An 18,509-nucleotide genomic window follows, 5' to 3' on the forward strand; every position below is an offset into this window, starting at 1 on the left:
TCTCTCTCTGCCCCTCCCCTGTTCATGCTCTGTCTCTGTCTCAAAAATAAATGTTAAAAAAAAAAAAAAATTAAAAAAAAAATGTTAAAAAAAAAAATTACTCTGACATTTCAAAAGTACAGGACATATACACATACAGATCTATCTACATGTTCCTAAATCTTAAGTACTAATGCAGCTGGCAATACTTAATTTAAGGACTCCAATTCAAAAAGTTCAAACTATTTAGATTTGGAACCAAAAGTGGCTCTGGGCTGGCAGCCATGGGGCAAACCCTCGAGTGGATAAAAACCAGTACCTGCTAGGGGCACCTGGGTGGCTCAGTTGGTTAAGTGACCGACTTTGACTCAGGTCATGATCTCATGGGTTATGAGTTCAAGCCTGACATTGGGCTCTGTGCTGACAGCTCAGAGCCTGGAGCCTGCTTCGGATTCTGTGTCTCCCCCTCTCCTGATTGCACTTTCTCTCTGTCTCTCTCAAAAATAAACATTAAACAATTTAAAAATGAACAAACAAAAAAACAGTACCTGCTGAAAGGAATCTTCAAACAATGTTTTTCTTGTCACTGTAATCTTTATGTGCTGTGGCATTGCCAGTTGCTGAAACATAAGAATGACTTAAGTCAACTCTCACCTTAAAATGGCCTATCGAAAAACTAAAAGGGTAAAGTTTTATTTACTTTTTATCTTTGTTTACAGAAAAAAGTAGACTATGAATATGAATTTATTTCAATAATGTTTAACCATGCATTTGTGAGCATTCATGCTAATTAAGATCATTTAATAAGTAAGAAATAAAAGAAAAGATCTCAGATGCAGTGCTTAATGGGTCAAATAAATATTTTCAAAAAGCTAATTTAGATTATTCTTGCTTGTATGGCCCCTGTTAATTACAAGTTTGAAGTTTATAAATATTCATTATAGTAACACTTTGACTAGTACATTTTAAGATCCCATAAAGAAATCATTAATTCAGCAAGTATTTATTTATATATCAGAAATAATTGACCATACCCAGGAAAAATAGAATGTAACGAAATAGAATGTAATGAAATCATTGTTGCACTATATGCTAACTAATTTGGATATAAATTAAAAAAATTAAAATAAAAAAAACAAATACAAAGTCTTCTCCCCTCTTAATTATATATATCAAAATCATTTATATCAAATGTTAAATATGAAAGGGGATGGTTACAATCTATAAATCACAAAATGTTTTAACTCATTTGTTTGAAGATTGCTGCCATCTGAAAATTATGGATACTGAAAGGAGAACAGTTTTTTTACTCAAACTGTTTCAAATTTATTCTTCTGGACAACAGAAGCCACAAATAATCTGATAAATCTATTTCTTTGCCCTAAAAATAGAGAAGAGAGATTCCAATGCTTTCTATTTTCCCAGTTCTTCTAGGAGTTAATTATTTTCACAATCACTGTGTAATGTAAGCAACATAACAAAGAAAAGGGGGTATAGAAAAGTTCTGAAACTAACCTGACACCAGAACCGGAAATACTGAACCTTTGCCTTGAAGTCCCGTACGTAGGCTATCTGTGGTCCATTGTCTCTGAGGAGGAATGTTAATATAACATACATATATAGCAGCTTGTAAGATGATACATTGAAGGAAAGCAAAATACCACACCCCTTCAGTACTGAGTCAAATATAAAAATAACGTAGCACAGCATACTCTTAACACCACCTTAAAAAAAAAAATTCCCAGGACTAGTTTTAAGAAAGAGACAGAAATTCAGATCTTTTTAAAGACATTGTTGTGGGATTTTCTTTTATATAGAGAAAAATCCAACAGGACTAAGTAAAGGAGGTTGTATCTGGGAAAGTGGCCTATCCCCAAATCCCTTCTTTCCTTTGTCCTTAAATCAGACTCCTGGTGTCTACCTGGGCAGACTGCTACCTAGAATAAAGACACATTTCCCAGAATGGTTGTGTGACTTAACCATGGCTAAAGAACTGTAAATGTTATATACGACTTCTAGGAAGGCTCTTTTACAGAGAGCAAAGAAAGCTGGAAAGGGATTTTTTTTTCTCGCTCCAGTTTGTTCTTCCTCCATATTCCAGCCTGCAGTGCGACTATGATAGCTGAAGTTTTAGCAGCTATCACACACTATGAGGTAACCTTGAGAAAAGAGCCCACGGTGTGGAATGGTAGAACACAAAGAAAGAAGCCTAGATCACTAATGACACCATGGAGCTTCCAAGCAAGCCCTAGAATTCTTTTAATTTCATTTTCTAAATGTTCAATGTAGAAATACTTGATTCTAGGGGCACCTGATGGCTCAGCTGGTAGAGCATGTGACGTTTGATCTTGGGGTTGTATGATCCCCACACTAGGTGTAACATTACCTAAAAATAAAATCTTAAAAAAAAATACAACTGATTTTGTCTATTGCCTTTGTATCCAGTAACACTATTAAATTCACTTACTAGTTCTACTAGTTTTTTCTAGATTCCTTATGATTTTCTAGGTACACAGTTATGCTATCTCTATGAAAAAAAAATAGCTTTACTTCTTCCTTTCTAATCTATATATCTTTAAAAAGATTGTTTTTTAATGTTTATTTTTGAGAGACATAGGGGCAGAGCATGAATGGGGGAGGGGCAGACATAGAATCCAAAACAGGCTCCAGGCTGAGCTCTCAGCACAGAGCCTGACGTGGGCTCAAACTCATGAACTGCGAGATCATGACCTTAGCTGAAGTTGGACACTCAACCGAGTGAACCACCTAGGTGCCCCCTATCTTTAAAAAATATGTATTTACTTATTAAAAAAAATTTTTTTTCAACGTTTATTTATTTTTGGGACAGAGAGAGACAGAGCATGAACGGGGGAGGGGCAGAGAGAGAGGAAGACACAGAATCGGAAACAGGCTCCAGGCTCCGAGCCATCAGCCCAGAGCCCGACGCAGGGCTCGAACTCACGGACCGCGAGATCGTGACCTGGCTGAAGTCGGACACCCAACTGACTGAGCCACCCAGCTGCACCCCCCCCAAAATTTTACTTATATGGGGCGTCTGGGTGGCTCAGTTGGTAAAGCATCCGACTCTTGATTTCACCTCATGTCATGATCTCAGGGTTCATGAGTTCGAGCCCCACCTGGGCTCTGCGCTGACAGTATGGAGCCTGCTTGGGATTCTCTCTCTCTGCCCCAACCCTGCTCACGTGTGCACTCTCTCAAAATAAATAAATAAACTTTAAAAAATAATTATTAAAAAAAATGTTTACTTATGTATTTTCGGGGGTGGGGGGAAAAGAGAGAGAGGGAGAGAATCCCAAGCAGGCTCCCCGCTCAGTGCAGAGCACGACACCAGGCTCAATGAGCCTAAATCAAGTCGGATGCTTAACTGACTAAGCCATCCAGGTGCCCCCAATCTATCTTGTATTTCTTTCTCTTAATTCATAGAACTACCAATTCAATGGTGAAAGAAGTAGTGACAGTAGCTATTGTCTTATTCTTGCTCTTAAGAGGTATTTTATCATTGAGATGATGTATCAAAGTTTCCAAGGCAGCTGAGAGTTTATCATAAACTGGCATTTTATTTTCTCAAGTGCTTTCTTGAAATGATGATTTTTCTCCTTTAATATGTTTATGTAGTGAATTATATCGATTGGTTTTTGTATATTAAATCAGTCTTGCTATCCTGGAATAAATTTGATATGATGATAATGTAATATCCTTTTTATAGTTTGCTCGATTTAATTTGCCATTATTTTGTTAAAGATTTTTATACCTATGTTCATAGAAATATTAGCCAGTAATTTTTTTATACTATTCTTGTTTGATTTTGCCATCAGGACTTATAGGAGCCTCATAAAATGAGTTGGGAAGTGTTCCAATCGCTTATATTTTATGAAAAAAATTTGAATAGGATTGATATTATTTATTACTCATAGTTTTGATAAAATTTACCAGTGGAAGCCATCTAGCTCAGACCTTTCTTTGTGGGAAACTGTTTAATTATGAATTCAATTTCTTTACTAGATATAGGGTTATTTACATTTACTATTTCTTCTTGTGTTCATTTTGGTAACTTGTATCTTTCCAGGAATTTGCCCATTTGACCTAAAATATCTAATTTCTTGGCATAAAGTTGTTGAAGTACACACTTTGTTATCTTTCAATGTGTGTAGGATAGGTAGTGATGTCCTTCTTTCACTTTCATATTAGTAATTTGTGGTTTTTTTTTTCATCCTCAGGTGTACTAGGGGTTACTGATATTATTTTTTAATGTTTATATATTTATTTGAGAAAGTAGGGGAGGAGCAGAGAGAGGGGGAGAGAGAATCCCAAGCAGGCTCTCTGCTGTCAGTACAGAGCCTGAACACGTGGCTCACATTCATGAACCATGAGATTATGACCTGAGCAGAAACCAAGAGTTGGACACCCAACCAACTGAGCCACGCAGGCATCCTGGGATTATTATTAATCTTCTCCAAGATCCAACTTGTAGCTCTGACTTCTCTACTGTTTCGTTTTCATTTCATTAATATCTGCTTTTATGCTTATTTCCTTTCTTGTGCTTATTTGGGGCTTAATTTTTTTTTCTAGATTCTTAAGGTGAAAGCAGTGATCACTGATTTTATACCTTTCTTATTTATAATCTAATCTTATATAAAGCAATATATTTTCCTCTGAGGATGATTTTTTTTTAAATGTTTTTATTTTTGAGACAGAGAGAGACAGAGCATGAGCAGGGGAGGGGCAGAAAGAGAGGGAGACACAGAATCCGAAGCAGGCTCCAGGCTCTGAGCTGTCAGCACGGAGTCTGACGCATGGCTTGAACTCACGGAGTGTGAGGTCATGACCTGAGCTGAAGTCGGACGCTTAACCGACTAAACCACCCAGGCACTCTGAGGATGATTTTTTTTAAACCCCATAAATTGTGATATGTTGTGTTTTTATTATCATTAAGTACAATATGTTTTCTAATTTCTCATGACTTCATTGAGCCATGGATTATTAACAGTGTGCTTAATGATGGAAAGAAATATATTTCTATCCTAAATAAAACACTATGGTTTTATGGTTTTCTGTTATATGTACCCAAACTTAACTGAAACAAAAAATGAATGATACAAAAGTATCTATTATTTACTTAACATATCTAAATAAATTTCAATTTTGTTAATACTCAATTGGCCTGAATTTCTGGTTTTTGCTTTAAACATGAAGGTTTTTAATAAGCAGAAATTATAAAATTAAGAAGTAATGAGAGACTAACTGTGCCCAGAGACACTACAAGAAAACTACTGACCAGTACTTCTTACAAACACTGATGTAAGAGTCCTCAACAAAATATTACCAAACTGAATTCACTAGTATATTAAAAGGATTAATATTTTAATCTCTTTGACCAAGTGGGATTTGCTCTTGGGATGCAAGGATGGTTCAACATGTGAAAAATCAATCCATACAGCATACATTAGTAACAAACACCAAAAAAAAAAAAAAACCCCACATGATCATCTCGAGGCAAAAAAACTCCAAAAATCATTTGACAAAATTTAACATCCTTTTATGGTAAAAAATACTCAACAAACTAGGACTAGAAGGAAACTACCTCAATATAAGGGCCATATATGAAAATCCCACAGCTGACATCAAATGAAAGCTTTCCCTCAAAGGTCAGGAACAAGGCAAGGATGCCTGCTTTCCCTTCCATTCAACATAATATTAGAAGTTCTAGCCAGAGTTTCTTGCCTTGAAGAAAGGCAAGGAAAAGAAACAAAAGACATCCAAATTGTAAAGGAAGAAGTAAAATTTATCTTTGTTTGAAGATTGTATAATCTTATATTAAGAAAATCTAAAGATTCCAGACAAAAAAAAAAAAACTACTAGAGTAGGTACACTGAGCAAAGCAGAATACAAAACAACACAAAAATCAGTTGCATTTCTATACACTATCAATAATCTGAAAAGAAAGTTAAGAAAACCATTCCATTTACAAATAGCATAAAAAAAAAAAACCCCACTCATGAATAAACTAAACCTAGGAGGTAAAAGACTTGGACACTGGAAAACTACAAAAACATTGGTGAAAGAAATTAAAGAAAACAAATAATTGTAAAGACACCCTATGTTCATGGCTTAGAAGATGTACTACCGTTAAGATGTCAAAACAAACCCAAGAGAACTACAAATTCAATGCAATCTCTATCAAAATCACAGTGACATTTTTTTGCAACAATAGAAAAATCTATCCTAAAATCATGAAATCTAAAGGGATCCTAAAAAGCCAAAGCAATATCAAAAAAGAACTTGGATGAGTTCAAAATTTAGTAAAACCTATAGTAATCAAAACAATATGGTACTAGGATAAAGACAGACATACTGACCAATGGAATAGAAAGTCCAGAAATAAACTTTTGCATATACATGGTCAAAAGATTCTTGACAAGGGTGCCAAGACCATTCAATGGGGAAAAAGATGGTCTTTTCAACAAATGGTGTTGGGAAAATTGGATATCTACTTGCTAAAAAAAAGAAGTCAGACTCTTTGCTAACACCATGAATAAAAATTAACTAAAAATGGACCCAAAACCTACATCTAAGAACTAACACTTTAGTGAATGCACAGAATAGGGAAAATATTTGCAAATGATATATCTGACAAGGGATTAATAGCCAGAATATAAAGAACTTCTGAAATTCAACAATAAAAAAACCAAACAACCGGATTCAAAAAATGGGCAAAGAAGTTGAATAGACATTTCTTCAAAGAAGATACACAAATATTTGGTCAATCAGCACATGAGCTACTTCATTCCCTGAAGTTGACATTTTTAAAAATCAAGCAAACAGAAAGTAACAACCGTTGGTGTGGATGTGGAAAAACTGGAACCTGTGTGCACTTTTGGTGGCAATGCAAAATGGTGTACCCACTTTGGAAAACAGTCTGGAAGTGTCTCAAAAGAAAAAAAAACCCAACATCAAAAACAAACAAACAAAAACCCAGAATTACCGCTGACCCAGTAATTCCACTTCTGAATATATACACAAAAGAAGTGAAAGCAATAGCCTGAACAGATTATTTGTACACTCACATTCATTGCTGCATTACTCACATTAGTCAAAAGATGGAAACAACCCAAAAATCCATGAACAGATGGATAAATAAAATGTGGTATACACACATAATAAAATATTATTCTGCATTAAAAAGTAGTGAAATTCTGATACAAACTGTAATGCAGATGAACCCTGGAGACAATACTAAGTGAAATAAGTCAGTCACAAAGCGTGTATACCATATGATTCCACTTATATGAGTAGTCAAATTCATAGAGGCAGAAAGTATAACAGTAGTTATCAGGGCCTGAGGGACGAAGAAGATGGGAAAGTTATGGTTTAATGGGTACAGAGTTCCAGTATGGGGTAATAAAAATGTTCTGGAGATGGATGGTATTGATGGTTGTGCAACAAAGTGAATGTACTTTGCCACACACACGAAAATACCTTAAACAAAACACATTAAGCAGAACTAACACAAAGTTACTTTTCAAAAAAGGAAAAGAAAAAAAGTAACAGGAACTTTTAAGTTAGAGGTAATGGAAATGAAAGAAAGCAGGCATCAGATATCAGGGATTAATTGGTGAGCAGTATTGTAGTGATAATTTTTAAATAGTCTTTTTAGTGCTATGTGAACCAATAACAAATATGAAAGGTCTCTAGGAGAAATTATTCAAGAGGACAATAAAAATACAAAATATTTAGTGGACAATGGCCTGTGGGCAAGCCAACTCACGAAACAGTAAGATTTACACTCCTTGCTAATTAAAATCTTTATAACAAAATCTCAGTAATCAGTTTTACTTTTAATCTACGATGTTTAGAAAACTTACAGAGCAGATTTTCCAGTGCGGGGATCAATATAGGTGGTTGTTCTTCTATTGTGGTCCACAAAATATGGAATTCCATCTACTGTGAATCTCATTTCCCAGCCTTCAGGTAAGGGCTTTTCATTTAATTGACTACAAAACGTAGGAAAAAATACAAATAAAAAGTGTTGAAGAGCTGTTTGTTTCCCAAGTACACAAAACAAAAATTACCCATAAATGGAGCATCATTTAGATCATTTAGTCCAGTGTTCCCCGTAGTTTGCTAGACTTCTCTAGATATCCTACAAGCATGTTAAACCTGTTAATGGGTTCATGGAACCACTACTCAGTTTTCAGCTATCTAATTAGCCTATATTCCAATAAGCCACCTAAACATCTTTTGGTTACCAAGTTCTGCCCATTCTGCTTTTGAAGCCTCATATTCATTACTGTTTTCAATCCCCAAGAACATCTTTACCTCGGCATTATTCATCTCTCTTCTCAACTTTCACAGTAGCCACCAAACTGGTTTTCCTGCCTCTAGTCTCACTCTGGTCCTACATATACTTCATATTGCTGACAGAATACTAAAACAGAGATCCGATCAAATTAGTTCTCTCCTTAAAGTTATATCCATTGTTCACCGCTAGCAAGGAGCCCTGAACTCCAACACCTGGCACTCACTCTGCCCTTAACATTCCCTTTCAGGTTTAACCCTGCATTCTACCTCCAACTCCCTTTCACAAACCCTGTGATTTCAGTGTAGTGCTACACACCATTTCCCTAAATAAGACATGATCAGTCACACCTCCAAGTGAAGCCTTTCCCCTTGTCCAGAATATCTTAATTATCCCTTTGTTAAGGCAACTCAACTGTTCTTTATAAGTATTTCTAACCACTTCTTTGATACCTATCATTAGACTTCGCTTAATCTGTCTAAACTTCAGTTTGTTAAGAACGTCTGTGTAATAAGACTGTAAGAGGAATAAATGAGACAATACAAGTAAAAAATGTTGGCACATAGTAAGCCTTCAAATTGTTAACTAGGAGTATTCCTCTTACTACTCATTATCTTTGGGTCTCTCAAAGTACTTCCTTCATACTGCTAGCATAGCATTTATCAACTTTTTCAGTCTGGTAACAACTTCCCACCCTGCAATAGCACATGTTTTAAAACAGAAACCAGAGTGCTCGCTTCGGCAGCACATATATTAAAACAGAAACCAGATTAGAAGGCAACAGTGAATTTTTGTTACACATTAAAATAATCAAACCATTAGCGTAACTATTCAAAACTGCTTACTAGTGAACCTAAGAAATTTTTACATTCTTATTTTTTAGAGAGAGCAAGCACGTGAGTAGGGGAGAGGGGCAGAGGGAGATAGATCCCAAGGAGGCTCTACCCTCAGCATGAAGCCCAATGCGGGGCTTGATCCCATGACCCTAGGATGATGACCTAAGCCGAAATCAAGAGTCATACACCCAACCAACTGAGCCACCAAGGCACCCCAGAAATGTTTACATTTTAAAGTATTATACTAGGGGCGGCTGGGTGGCTCAGTCGGTTAAGCATTCAATTTCAGCTCAGGTAATGATCTCATGGTTCATGGGTTTGAGCCCTGTGTTGGGCTCTGTGCTGACAGCTGAGAGCCTGGCACCTGCCTCAGATTCTGTGTCTCCCTCCCTCTCTCTCTCTCTCTCTGCCCATCTCCTGCTCATGCTCTGTCTCTAAAATAAAAAAAAAAATTGAAAAAAATTTTAATATTACACTACAATGGGTAGGGAACTAGTGAACACTTCCTTTGTTGTTTGTGTATTGTCCTAGTGGCAGCCAGTCTTTTTTGCTAGTTAGATGTAATAGCTCCAATTTTCTCATCTGTTGGGTTTAGTGAGAGAGAAGAAACTAGAAATGTTCAACTTCTCATCAGAAAGGAAGAAAGGGAGGGGTTGGAGGTATTTAAGCTGACTGGTTTTAGAGAGCCACTATTACTGCAGGATTGTCATTTTCATCAAGTGTACTTCAGAAAAACAAAGGCCGAGAACCACTCTCTAGAACAGTATTTTGTAAACTATGTCAAAGGGTTAAGAACATTTCGCTTTATTCACAGAACTGAATAGAAATGTCAGATAAAATAGACTACCAAGAATTTTTTAAAGGTAACACTTATTTGTTAGAATTATATTTGCAAGATAGGCTCAGTAACAAGTTGTCTTGAAAACAAAACAAGCTGGATAGAACTGGGTAATTTGTATTATTTATTAAAATACGATTCTCACTTTAGTTCTAAAACTTTAAAGGTCCAAGGAAGAACAAAATATGGTAGCTAATTACAGAAAGGTTACATGGTCTATTCTGTCCTTCAAGAGATAATTTTAAAGAGCAATTTAAAACGTTACCTTTGAAATTCTTAATTATTCCTTTTTGGGAAATTGAAATATTTAAGTTAAATATCACAACAATATAAAAAATGTTGATTTGTTAGTATCCAGAAATAGTTTTTCTTAAAACTTTCAGGAAGAGAATGTGTGAAGAATAAATTAGACCAAAAGAGAGATCTGGCCTCTGTGCTCCACTACTGGTGATCTCCAGGCCTCAGTAATGTCCTGCCTGTCATGAGTATCTTTGTTTGCTTGGGAACTGTGAACACCAGACTGTCAACAATGTGATTTATGATGGAGGCTTTGGGACACCCCATATCAGTTCCAACCTCTGGAGTAACTAGAAACCAAAGATACTATATTAGCTCAAACTCTGGGGAAGGGCTGGAGACTAAAGGTTAGCTAAGCAGGCAGTATGTGACGGGAGTCCCAATAAAAACTCTGGATATCAGAGACTAAGGAGATTCCCTGGTTGGCAATACTCCATGCATACTGTTTCACATAAATTCTGGGTGTTTGGAATCCTCTCCCATTCTGCCCTTATATCTCTTCCTTCTGTTGGCCGTAATTTGTACCCTTTGCCTGCAATAAATGTACCTGTGAGTACAACAAGCTTCAGTGAGTTCTAGTCTCTCAAGTGAGTTATCAAACCTGAAAGTGGTTGTGGGAACCCCTGAATTCGTACCCAGTTGGTGTGAAGTAAGAACAATCTCGTGGAGACTGCTCTCTGACTTTACAGAAGTTCCATTTATAGAACCTCCATTCCTTGCAGAGTGGAACCCTCAGGTGGTCTGATAAATGCACATTAGATTTTATTATAAGCTGAACTGTGTCCATCTGCAAATTCCTACATTGAAGTACTAACCCTCAGTACCTCAGAATGTGACCTTATTTGGAAACAGGGTCATCGCAGACATAATTAGTTAAGATGAGATCATACTGGAGTACAGTGGGCCATTATCCAATATGGCTGGTATCCTTATAAAAAGGGGAAATTTGGACACTGAGACATGCAGACCTGAAGAATGCTATGTGAAAACTCCAGCTGTGCTGCCACAAACCAAACTATCAGAAACTAGGAGAAGGGTCTGGAACAAATCCTTCTCTAGTACCTTCGGAGGGAGGAAAGCTCTGCCTACACCCTGCTTCCTGGACTATGATACTAACTTCTATTGTTGAAGCCACTTAATTTGTGGTACTTTGTTAAGGCAGCTCTAGCAAACTAATGTATACTATTACATAATGCTACAAAGAAAAAAGCAAGTATATGCACAGTTACCAAAACTTTAAAAAGAAATTCATCTTTGAGATACAAATTTCCAGTTATAAAATAAGTCACAGGGATGTCAAGTACAGCAAAGGGAATATAGTCAGTAATGTCGTAATAACTTTGTATGGTGAAGGAGGATAACGAGATTTATTGTGGTAATAATTTCATAATGTATATAAATGTCAAATGACTATGTTCTACACCTGAAACTAAGAGAATATTTTATGTCAACCATACTTCAATAACAGAAGACAAACTTGTAATAATAGTATGTGTCTCTTCATTACTATATTGACTAGCAAGTTCCTGCAATGATCTATGTAAACAGTATTCTGAGATAACTATAACAACTGCAATATGGTATTAAAAACCTAGGATTTCTATGATGGCAAAATCCTAGGCATTGCTAATTCTACTAGGGTTACAGTTTACAATCACAACAGAAGGAGACCCTTGATTTCAGGTAAAGGTTAGTAAAACTGAAAATGTATTTATTCCCTCCTAAGTCACATATTCCCTGAATTCTGTCCAGTGATCCCAGGTTGCAAAACCCTGCTTTAGAATTAGTAATCTAGTCTTACTAATTATAAATAAGAATCTTTGGATACACAGTATATTTATATATACCAGAGAGCTCTTTCCCCTACTCTCAAGAAAGCCACATTCATTACATGAAATCATATAATTTTTTCTCTTTCTAAAGTATATGGGTGAGCAATGTTTAAGAACTTTGGGGAAAGAACACATAACTTGATTTTTCTTATAACTGAGTCAGAAACAGGGTACAATATTTAAGAGGTTATCTATATACTAGTAACTGAAAGTTTCTTACCCTTGACTTCTGGGGTCCTCCCATTGTGTAATACGAGTGTTGTGGTTGACAAAATATACTCTACCATTGCTGTCTGTTCTCTTCTCTTAAAAAAAAAAAAAAAAAAAGCAAAGTGTTAGAGTTGGCATAGTCTTCTACAAAGTAAAATAAAATGTGCTGAATTTGCCCATTTGTCATTGCATGGATTTTGTAGTTAAAATGGGGGCGGGGAGGCACCTGGGTGGCTCAGTCGGTAAAGCGTCTGACTTCAGGCTCAGGTCTGGCTCAGGTCATGATCTCACAGCTTGTGAGTTCAAGCCCTGTGTCAGATTCTGTGATGACAGCTGAGAGCCTGGAGCCTGCTTCAGATTCTGTGTGTGTGTGTGTGTGTGTGTGTGTGTGTGTGTGTGTGTGTCTGCCCCTCCCCTGCTCATGCTCTGTCTCTCTCTCTCAAAAATAAATAAGCATTAAAAAAAAATTTTTTTTTTAATTTTTAATGTTTATTTTTGAGAGAAAGTACAAAAGAAGGGAAGGGGCAGAGAGGAAGAATCCCAAGCAGGCTCCACACTCTCAGCACAGAGCTGGACATAGGGCTCTAACTCACAAACTGTGAGATCATGACCTGAGCTGAAACCAAAAGTTGGATGGACACTTAACTGACTAAGCCACCCAGGGGCCCCTATAGTTTTTAAATCACAACTTTAAAAGATTTGATTTATTCTTTGAGTATTAAATTCATATACTTGCTAGAGTCATAAAAATATCATTACAGCCTAGAAACTGAATAGATTTAATTCACAATGTCCTGCCCCCAGGACCTTTCTGTTCAATCTAACCAAAGGCAGCAAGAATAATAAACGTTTTAACTTTTCATACATGACCTCATTTTATCCTTAACAGTCCCAGGAGTAGACGGTTTCAGTTTATCTGGAAGATAAGGAAACTTGGATAGGTTAAGTGATCTGCCCAAAATCTCAGAACTAAATAGCAGTGAATGGAAACTCAGGTCTCTATTCAGGGATTTTTTTTTGCATACCCCATCAACTCATTTCTTAAAATAATAATGGTTGGGGGACACAACTTGTTTCTTCATTAATTGCTAGGCATTATTCAACTAGGGAAGACAGTGTTCCAAAATATACTCTGTTCTTTAATACACTCGGTTTCCAAATCCTACTTTCTACACAAAGGCTGGACAGAGTGCTCAGTTCTTTAATATATTGGCTTTGAAACTGTTACTTCTTTCCCTGTCTGCCTCTTGCTTTATTTAGGATTCTTCTTGTTTTCTTATCCCGTCCTACAAAATTTTCCCTGTATCCCTGAGCTTTCTCATTAGGGCTTAGAAGACATGCAGATATCATTTTCTCTTTTAATAACCAAATAGTTAAAAAATTTTTAAGCTCTGTTGTTTTGAACTATTGACTTCTCTGTTCTATTACTAATTAATTCTTCATCAAAAGATAATTCCTGTACCTGAATTTTTTTTGATGTCTCAAAATGAATTAAGTGAAGTAGTAAAGAATATAGAATGGATTCCAACATTAAAAAAACATAGTTTCTGGGGCGCCTGGGTGGCGCAGTCGGTTAAGCGTCCGACTTCAGCCAGGTCACGATCTCGCGGTCCGTGGGATCGAGCCCCGCGTCGGGCTCTGGGCTGATGGCTCAGAGCCTGGAGCCTGTTTCCGATTCTGTGTCTCCCTCTCTCTCTGCCCCTCCCCCGTTCATGCTCTGTCTCGCTCTGTCCCCAAAATAAATAAAAAACGTTGAAAAAAAAAACATAGTTTCTAAAAGTTAACAGTTTCAAACAAAATTTTAAGCTTAATCCCAAGCTGATAAAGCCATTTTTAATTTCATATGGTTTGAAAAATTGGTATCTATTTTTCAAGTAACATTTAGGTCCCTTGAATCATTCTCTAAGCAAGTTATTGCAGGACAAATCTTAGGCCAAATTATATAGCTATGTCAAGTTAGTATTTGGTAACTTTTAACTATATCTCCAGCACTAATTTCATGATTTTGAGTAGAGTAAGGATATGTGAGGTTAGAAGGGGTATGCTGGTGAGTATCATGAACCTCATCCTGACATCTCAGGTACTTTCTACATCATTTGAGCCTAAAATGGAAATAGAACCCCAAGTGTGCATAATATACAGACAAACGGGATTTTGCATCTTGTGATACATTGTGAATATTAATACTGGCCTTGCTGCTCATGGCATTTTCAGTGTAAAATGTAACCAACTTTAAGTCTGTCTCTGAAGCAAAAAGAAGCATCCACAGTGCTATAGCTGGCTACACGATAATATTAGTTAATATTCTTGGCAGACATATTAAATTTAAAAATTTTAAATATATTTGCAAAATCTGTACTTCTTTTGTATTCAAATAATTTTGAAGTAATTTTTTTTAAATCTAAAAGTAATACCCTAAGTGTATACCTGCCATATAAGTTCAGATTTCAGGATGAGCAATTTTCTCTTCAAAAGTTAACATGAGGCAGGATAAATTTAATAGAAAACTGATTTTTCTATCTATGTTCTAAGTATACACTGCTGATACCAGCAATTCTTGGAACAAACTGTGAAAAACAAAATTCAAAAAGGTGGATGCACTTGCAAACTGAAGGCTCATCTGCTTTTAATGAGATGGGCTATAGAGTTGATTTCTTCCTTTGTTGAAAGAAGTCACATGATAAACAATACTGAGATTACTGAACATCAAACCTGAATGCAGATCAGAGTACTTCTTGACTTGAATAAAACAGTAAAAAACAGAAGCTTATTGCTGTTCTACATATTCTTTCACAGCAAGTCTCAAAATAAGAAAATATCTTTAGACTTGATGGGTAAAACCAGTTATACAAAGCCCTATTAGACTACATTGTTGAACCAAAGCATTCTTTGTACTCCAGCCTCTTTAGTTTGCATGTATTAAAAATTCTTCACTGTCAGCTTGTGAGGCAGTAATGTCTAGTCCAAGCACAAAAAAGTCTGAAAGGGTGAGGAGGCTGGATTTCAAATACATATTATGTCGGGGCGCCTTGCTCTCTCTCTCAAGATAAAATAATTAAAAAAGTAAAATAAAATACATATTGTGTCACAAAAATAATGCTGTCAATTTCAGAATGTAAACACAGGCTGTAAGTTGGGGTTTTATTTCCTGGGTCAATCCTGAGGATATGTCAGGTAGAGTTTCATCTGTTACAATATATCAATGTTGTCACTGGTTCCACAAATAAGGCATGTGTCCCAAAGGCAGAGAGTCATGAAGCAGTGTTCTAAGTAACAGGGTGATCATAAACTCATTTAGGAGGAGGGGTATACCTCAATTTCTGAAGTGTGAAACATAAAAATAAGCAGAATGTAAAATAAGCAAGCCAAGATTCTGATAACTTGGGTAACCTGGGATTGGGTCTTTAGAGGCAGTATTTTAGGGAAGTGTTGTTGGCTAAAGTGAAAATGAGAAGGATCCTAGTGATGAAGATAATAATAAATACAAAAGGCACCAACCTGCAGGAAAAGCTTTTTTGAATAAAGGCAACATAGCCAACAATTCATGCTTCTATGGGCAAGGGGCCATTTTTTCCTACAGCTGCTCTGGAGAAGGAGTAAAATGGTCTGTACTTCTGACAAAAGCTAATTGGGTCATGGTTTATTTGCAATAAAATTAAGAGGATAACACATGACCTTCAGATATATCTTTTCAGTGCATCAATTTCTCCTCTGTAACATGGACATATGACAATTCTAGAAATAAAGCTGGGAAAATCATCCATGTGTAGGAATGCAATCTGACAGGTCTAGTTCAATATGCTTCATAAAGGCAACATCCCCTTTTCTAAAGTACTTCATACCAACCACGTATTCTCCACTCTGAAACTCACACACAAGACTCCTTATCATACTGCCAGGCTTTGGTGAAACAGAAATTCACAGTTCACTTTCATATGCCCTCCCTTTGTTACACGATAATAGCAATAACAGTTATAAGTATGATCTATTACATTTTTTATCTGTCTCACAAGAGTGCTAAAGATAAATAACTCTAAGAGCAATGGGGCTTCTCACAGTATTCAGTATCATTTACTGTCCAGATTCATGTGATGTTGACACATCATTTTTTTTTCTCCATTCCTCAATAAAGTAATGCTAGAGCAATGTATTTTGAAGGCCAGTGCCTCCCAACAAGACTATATAGAAATATTAATTTTGGAATTTAGCCCCCAAATTATGAAATATCTGTGGCTCTTAAAGATAAAACTTCAAGTAGTTCCATAAATGGGTTTGCTGTTTTCTTTTTTTTTTTTTTTTCCCAACGTTTATTTATTTTTGGGACAGAGAGAGACAGAGCATGAACGGGCGAGGGGCAGAGAGAGAGGGAGACACAGAATTGGAAACAGGCTCCAGGCTCTGAGCCATCAGCCCAGAGCCTGACGCGGGGCTCGAACTCACGGACCGCAAGATCGTGACCTGGCTGAAGTCGGACGCTTAACCGACTGTGCCACCCAGGCGCCCCGGGTTTGCTGTTTTCTACTTTCTAAACTCTCTTCAGCTTCCATGCAAAACTATGAAGCCATGTTTATTCTGGAACCTTGCTACTATGCTATGACTTATATGATACTATAAAACAAAATTGGTAGAGTAGGCCCATCTTAAAATCTATTAACAAAGTTGAATTAATAGAACATGCCATGTCCACCTGTGCAAGGCACAATGTCACCAGCATAAGATGTTCCCTTTTTCACTTTCTTTCAAGATTACATCAACTCACCTGTTCTGAACAGTGTTTTTTTTAGTTTATTTATTTTGAGAAAGAGAGAAAGCACATGCGTGCATGCACACACACGCACGCGCAGGTGGGGGAGAGAGAATCCCAAGCAGACTCCCTGCTGTCAGTGCAGCGGCTTGATACCATCATGAGATCATGACCTGAGCTGAAATGAAGAGTCGGACGCTCAACAGACTGAGCCACCCAGGCACCCATGAACAGTGTTTTAGAAGCATAAATGTGGTCAAAATATTTAAGCTTTTTATTTTGAGATAATTATTACAGGATGTTGCATAAATCATTCCAAGAATCTCACAGATCCTTCACCAGTTTTTCCCCATGGTAAGATCTTATATAACCATAGTATGGTATCGAAATCAGGAAACTGACACTGGTATGTTACTGTTAACTCTAGACTTTATTCCATTTTCACCAATTTTTAAGTTGAATTCATTAATACGAATGTATAGTTCTGTGCACTTTTAACCCATATATATAGACTTGTGTAATTACTACCATGATTAAGATACAGAACTATTTCACCACCATGTAAGAACTACATATATTCTTAACTCCTGTATTTGCACCCAGCTACAACTGGCTCTGGCTCCTGACAACTACTAATCTGCTTTCCACTTGTGTAATTTTGTCATTTTGAAAATATTACATAAAATGTAATCTTTTAAGATTGAGTTTTTTTCACTAAGCATAATGCCCTTGAGGTCCATTCAGATTGCTGTATAAATAATCCATTTCTTTTTATTGCTAAGTGAGCAAAATATTTTTAACCTTTAAAAGAGTAAAATAATTCTGAATTCCAATATAAGTTAATTATAATAAGAAAGTCAACTTGAACTTTAATGCCTTTTTGGGCAATTTAATACCCACTTGGCACTCTGAATTAAACTAACACACCCAAAAAGCCTCCAGACATTCACTCAGGCAAGAACAGGCTATCATCCATAAATACCTGATTTTTAAAATGACCAAATGCAATTAAAAAGAATCATGTCACTTACCCCATCCAGGAGGCAGGGGACCAAGGGGATCAAATTCTTTATTTTGCGATGTAGTAAACAAATCCTGATTCTAAAAAAGAATAACAACAACAACAACAACAACAAAAAGGTGAAATAATGAACAACTTAATCAGATAACCTGAAAGCAAGGTTATGAGTACTAGTATGTCCTTCTCCGGCCATATGTAACATAACACACTCTTACAGAGTTCACATCTTAAGAGATGTGTCACATGGTCAGTGGATAAATGCCAATACACTCTGGTAAAGAAAGAAAATCTTTGTAAACATTAATGCTTGAAATTACTTGAAATTTAAATATTACAAATACGTAATCCTCAACCCCAAAGGACCATTTTCTTCTTCTTCAGCTACAAATGAGTAATTAGAGAAATATATAAATCCCCAAAGAGTCATTTATAAAC

The 18,509-nt window shown here is 36.3% G+C and overlaps 1 protein-coding gene across 4 annotated transcripts in view; it reads right to left on the reverse strand.

The window, feature by feature from the left end:
- Window positions 1–18,509, reverse strand: part of ITCH (itchy E3 ubiquitin protein ligase) — a 145,245-nt gene that overhangs the window by 23,390 nt on the left and 103,346 nt on the right. For all 4 annotated transcript variants that reach the window (XM_040447278.1, XM_040447279.1, XM_040447280.1 and 1 more), the window contains 5 exons: window positions 18,085–18,154; window positions 12,320–12,404; window positions 7,863–7,991; window positions 1,495–1,567; window positions 528–599 (listed from right to left, as the gene is read on the reverse strand). In XM_040447278.1, the coding sequence (XP_040303212.1) occupies window positions 528–599; window positions 1,495–1,567; window positions 7,863–7,991; window positions 12,320–12,404; window positions 18,085–18,154 (429 nt within the window). The remainder of the gene's footprint in view (window positions 1–527; window positions 600–1,494; window positions 1,568–7,862; window positions 7,992–12,319; window positions 12,405–18,084; window positions 18,155–18,509) is intronic.

The sequence above is a fragment of the Herpailurus yagouaroundi genome, unplaced genomic scaffold, assembly GCF_014898765.1.
Source record: "Herpailurus yagouaroundi ecotype Mexico unplaced genomic scaffold, PumYag 196, whole genome shotgun sequence".
In the NCBI taxonomy this organism is placed as follows: domain Eukaryota; kingdom Metazoa; phylum Chordata; class Mammalia; order Carnivora; family Felidae; genus Herpailurus; species Herpailurus yagouaroundi.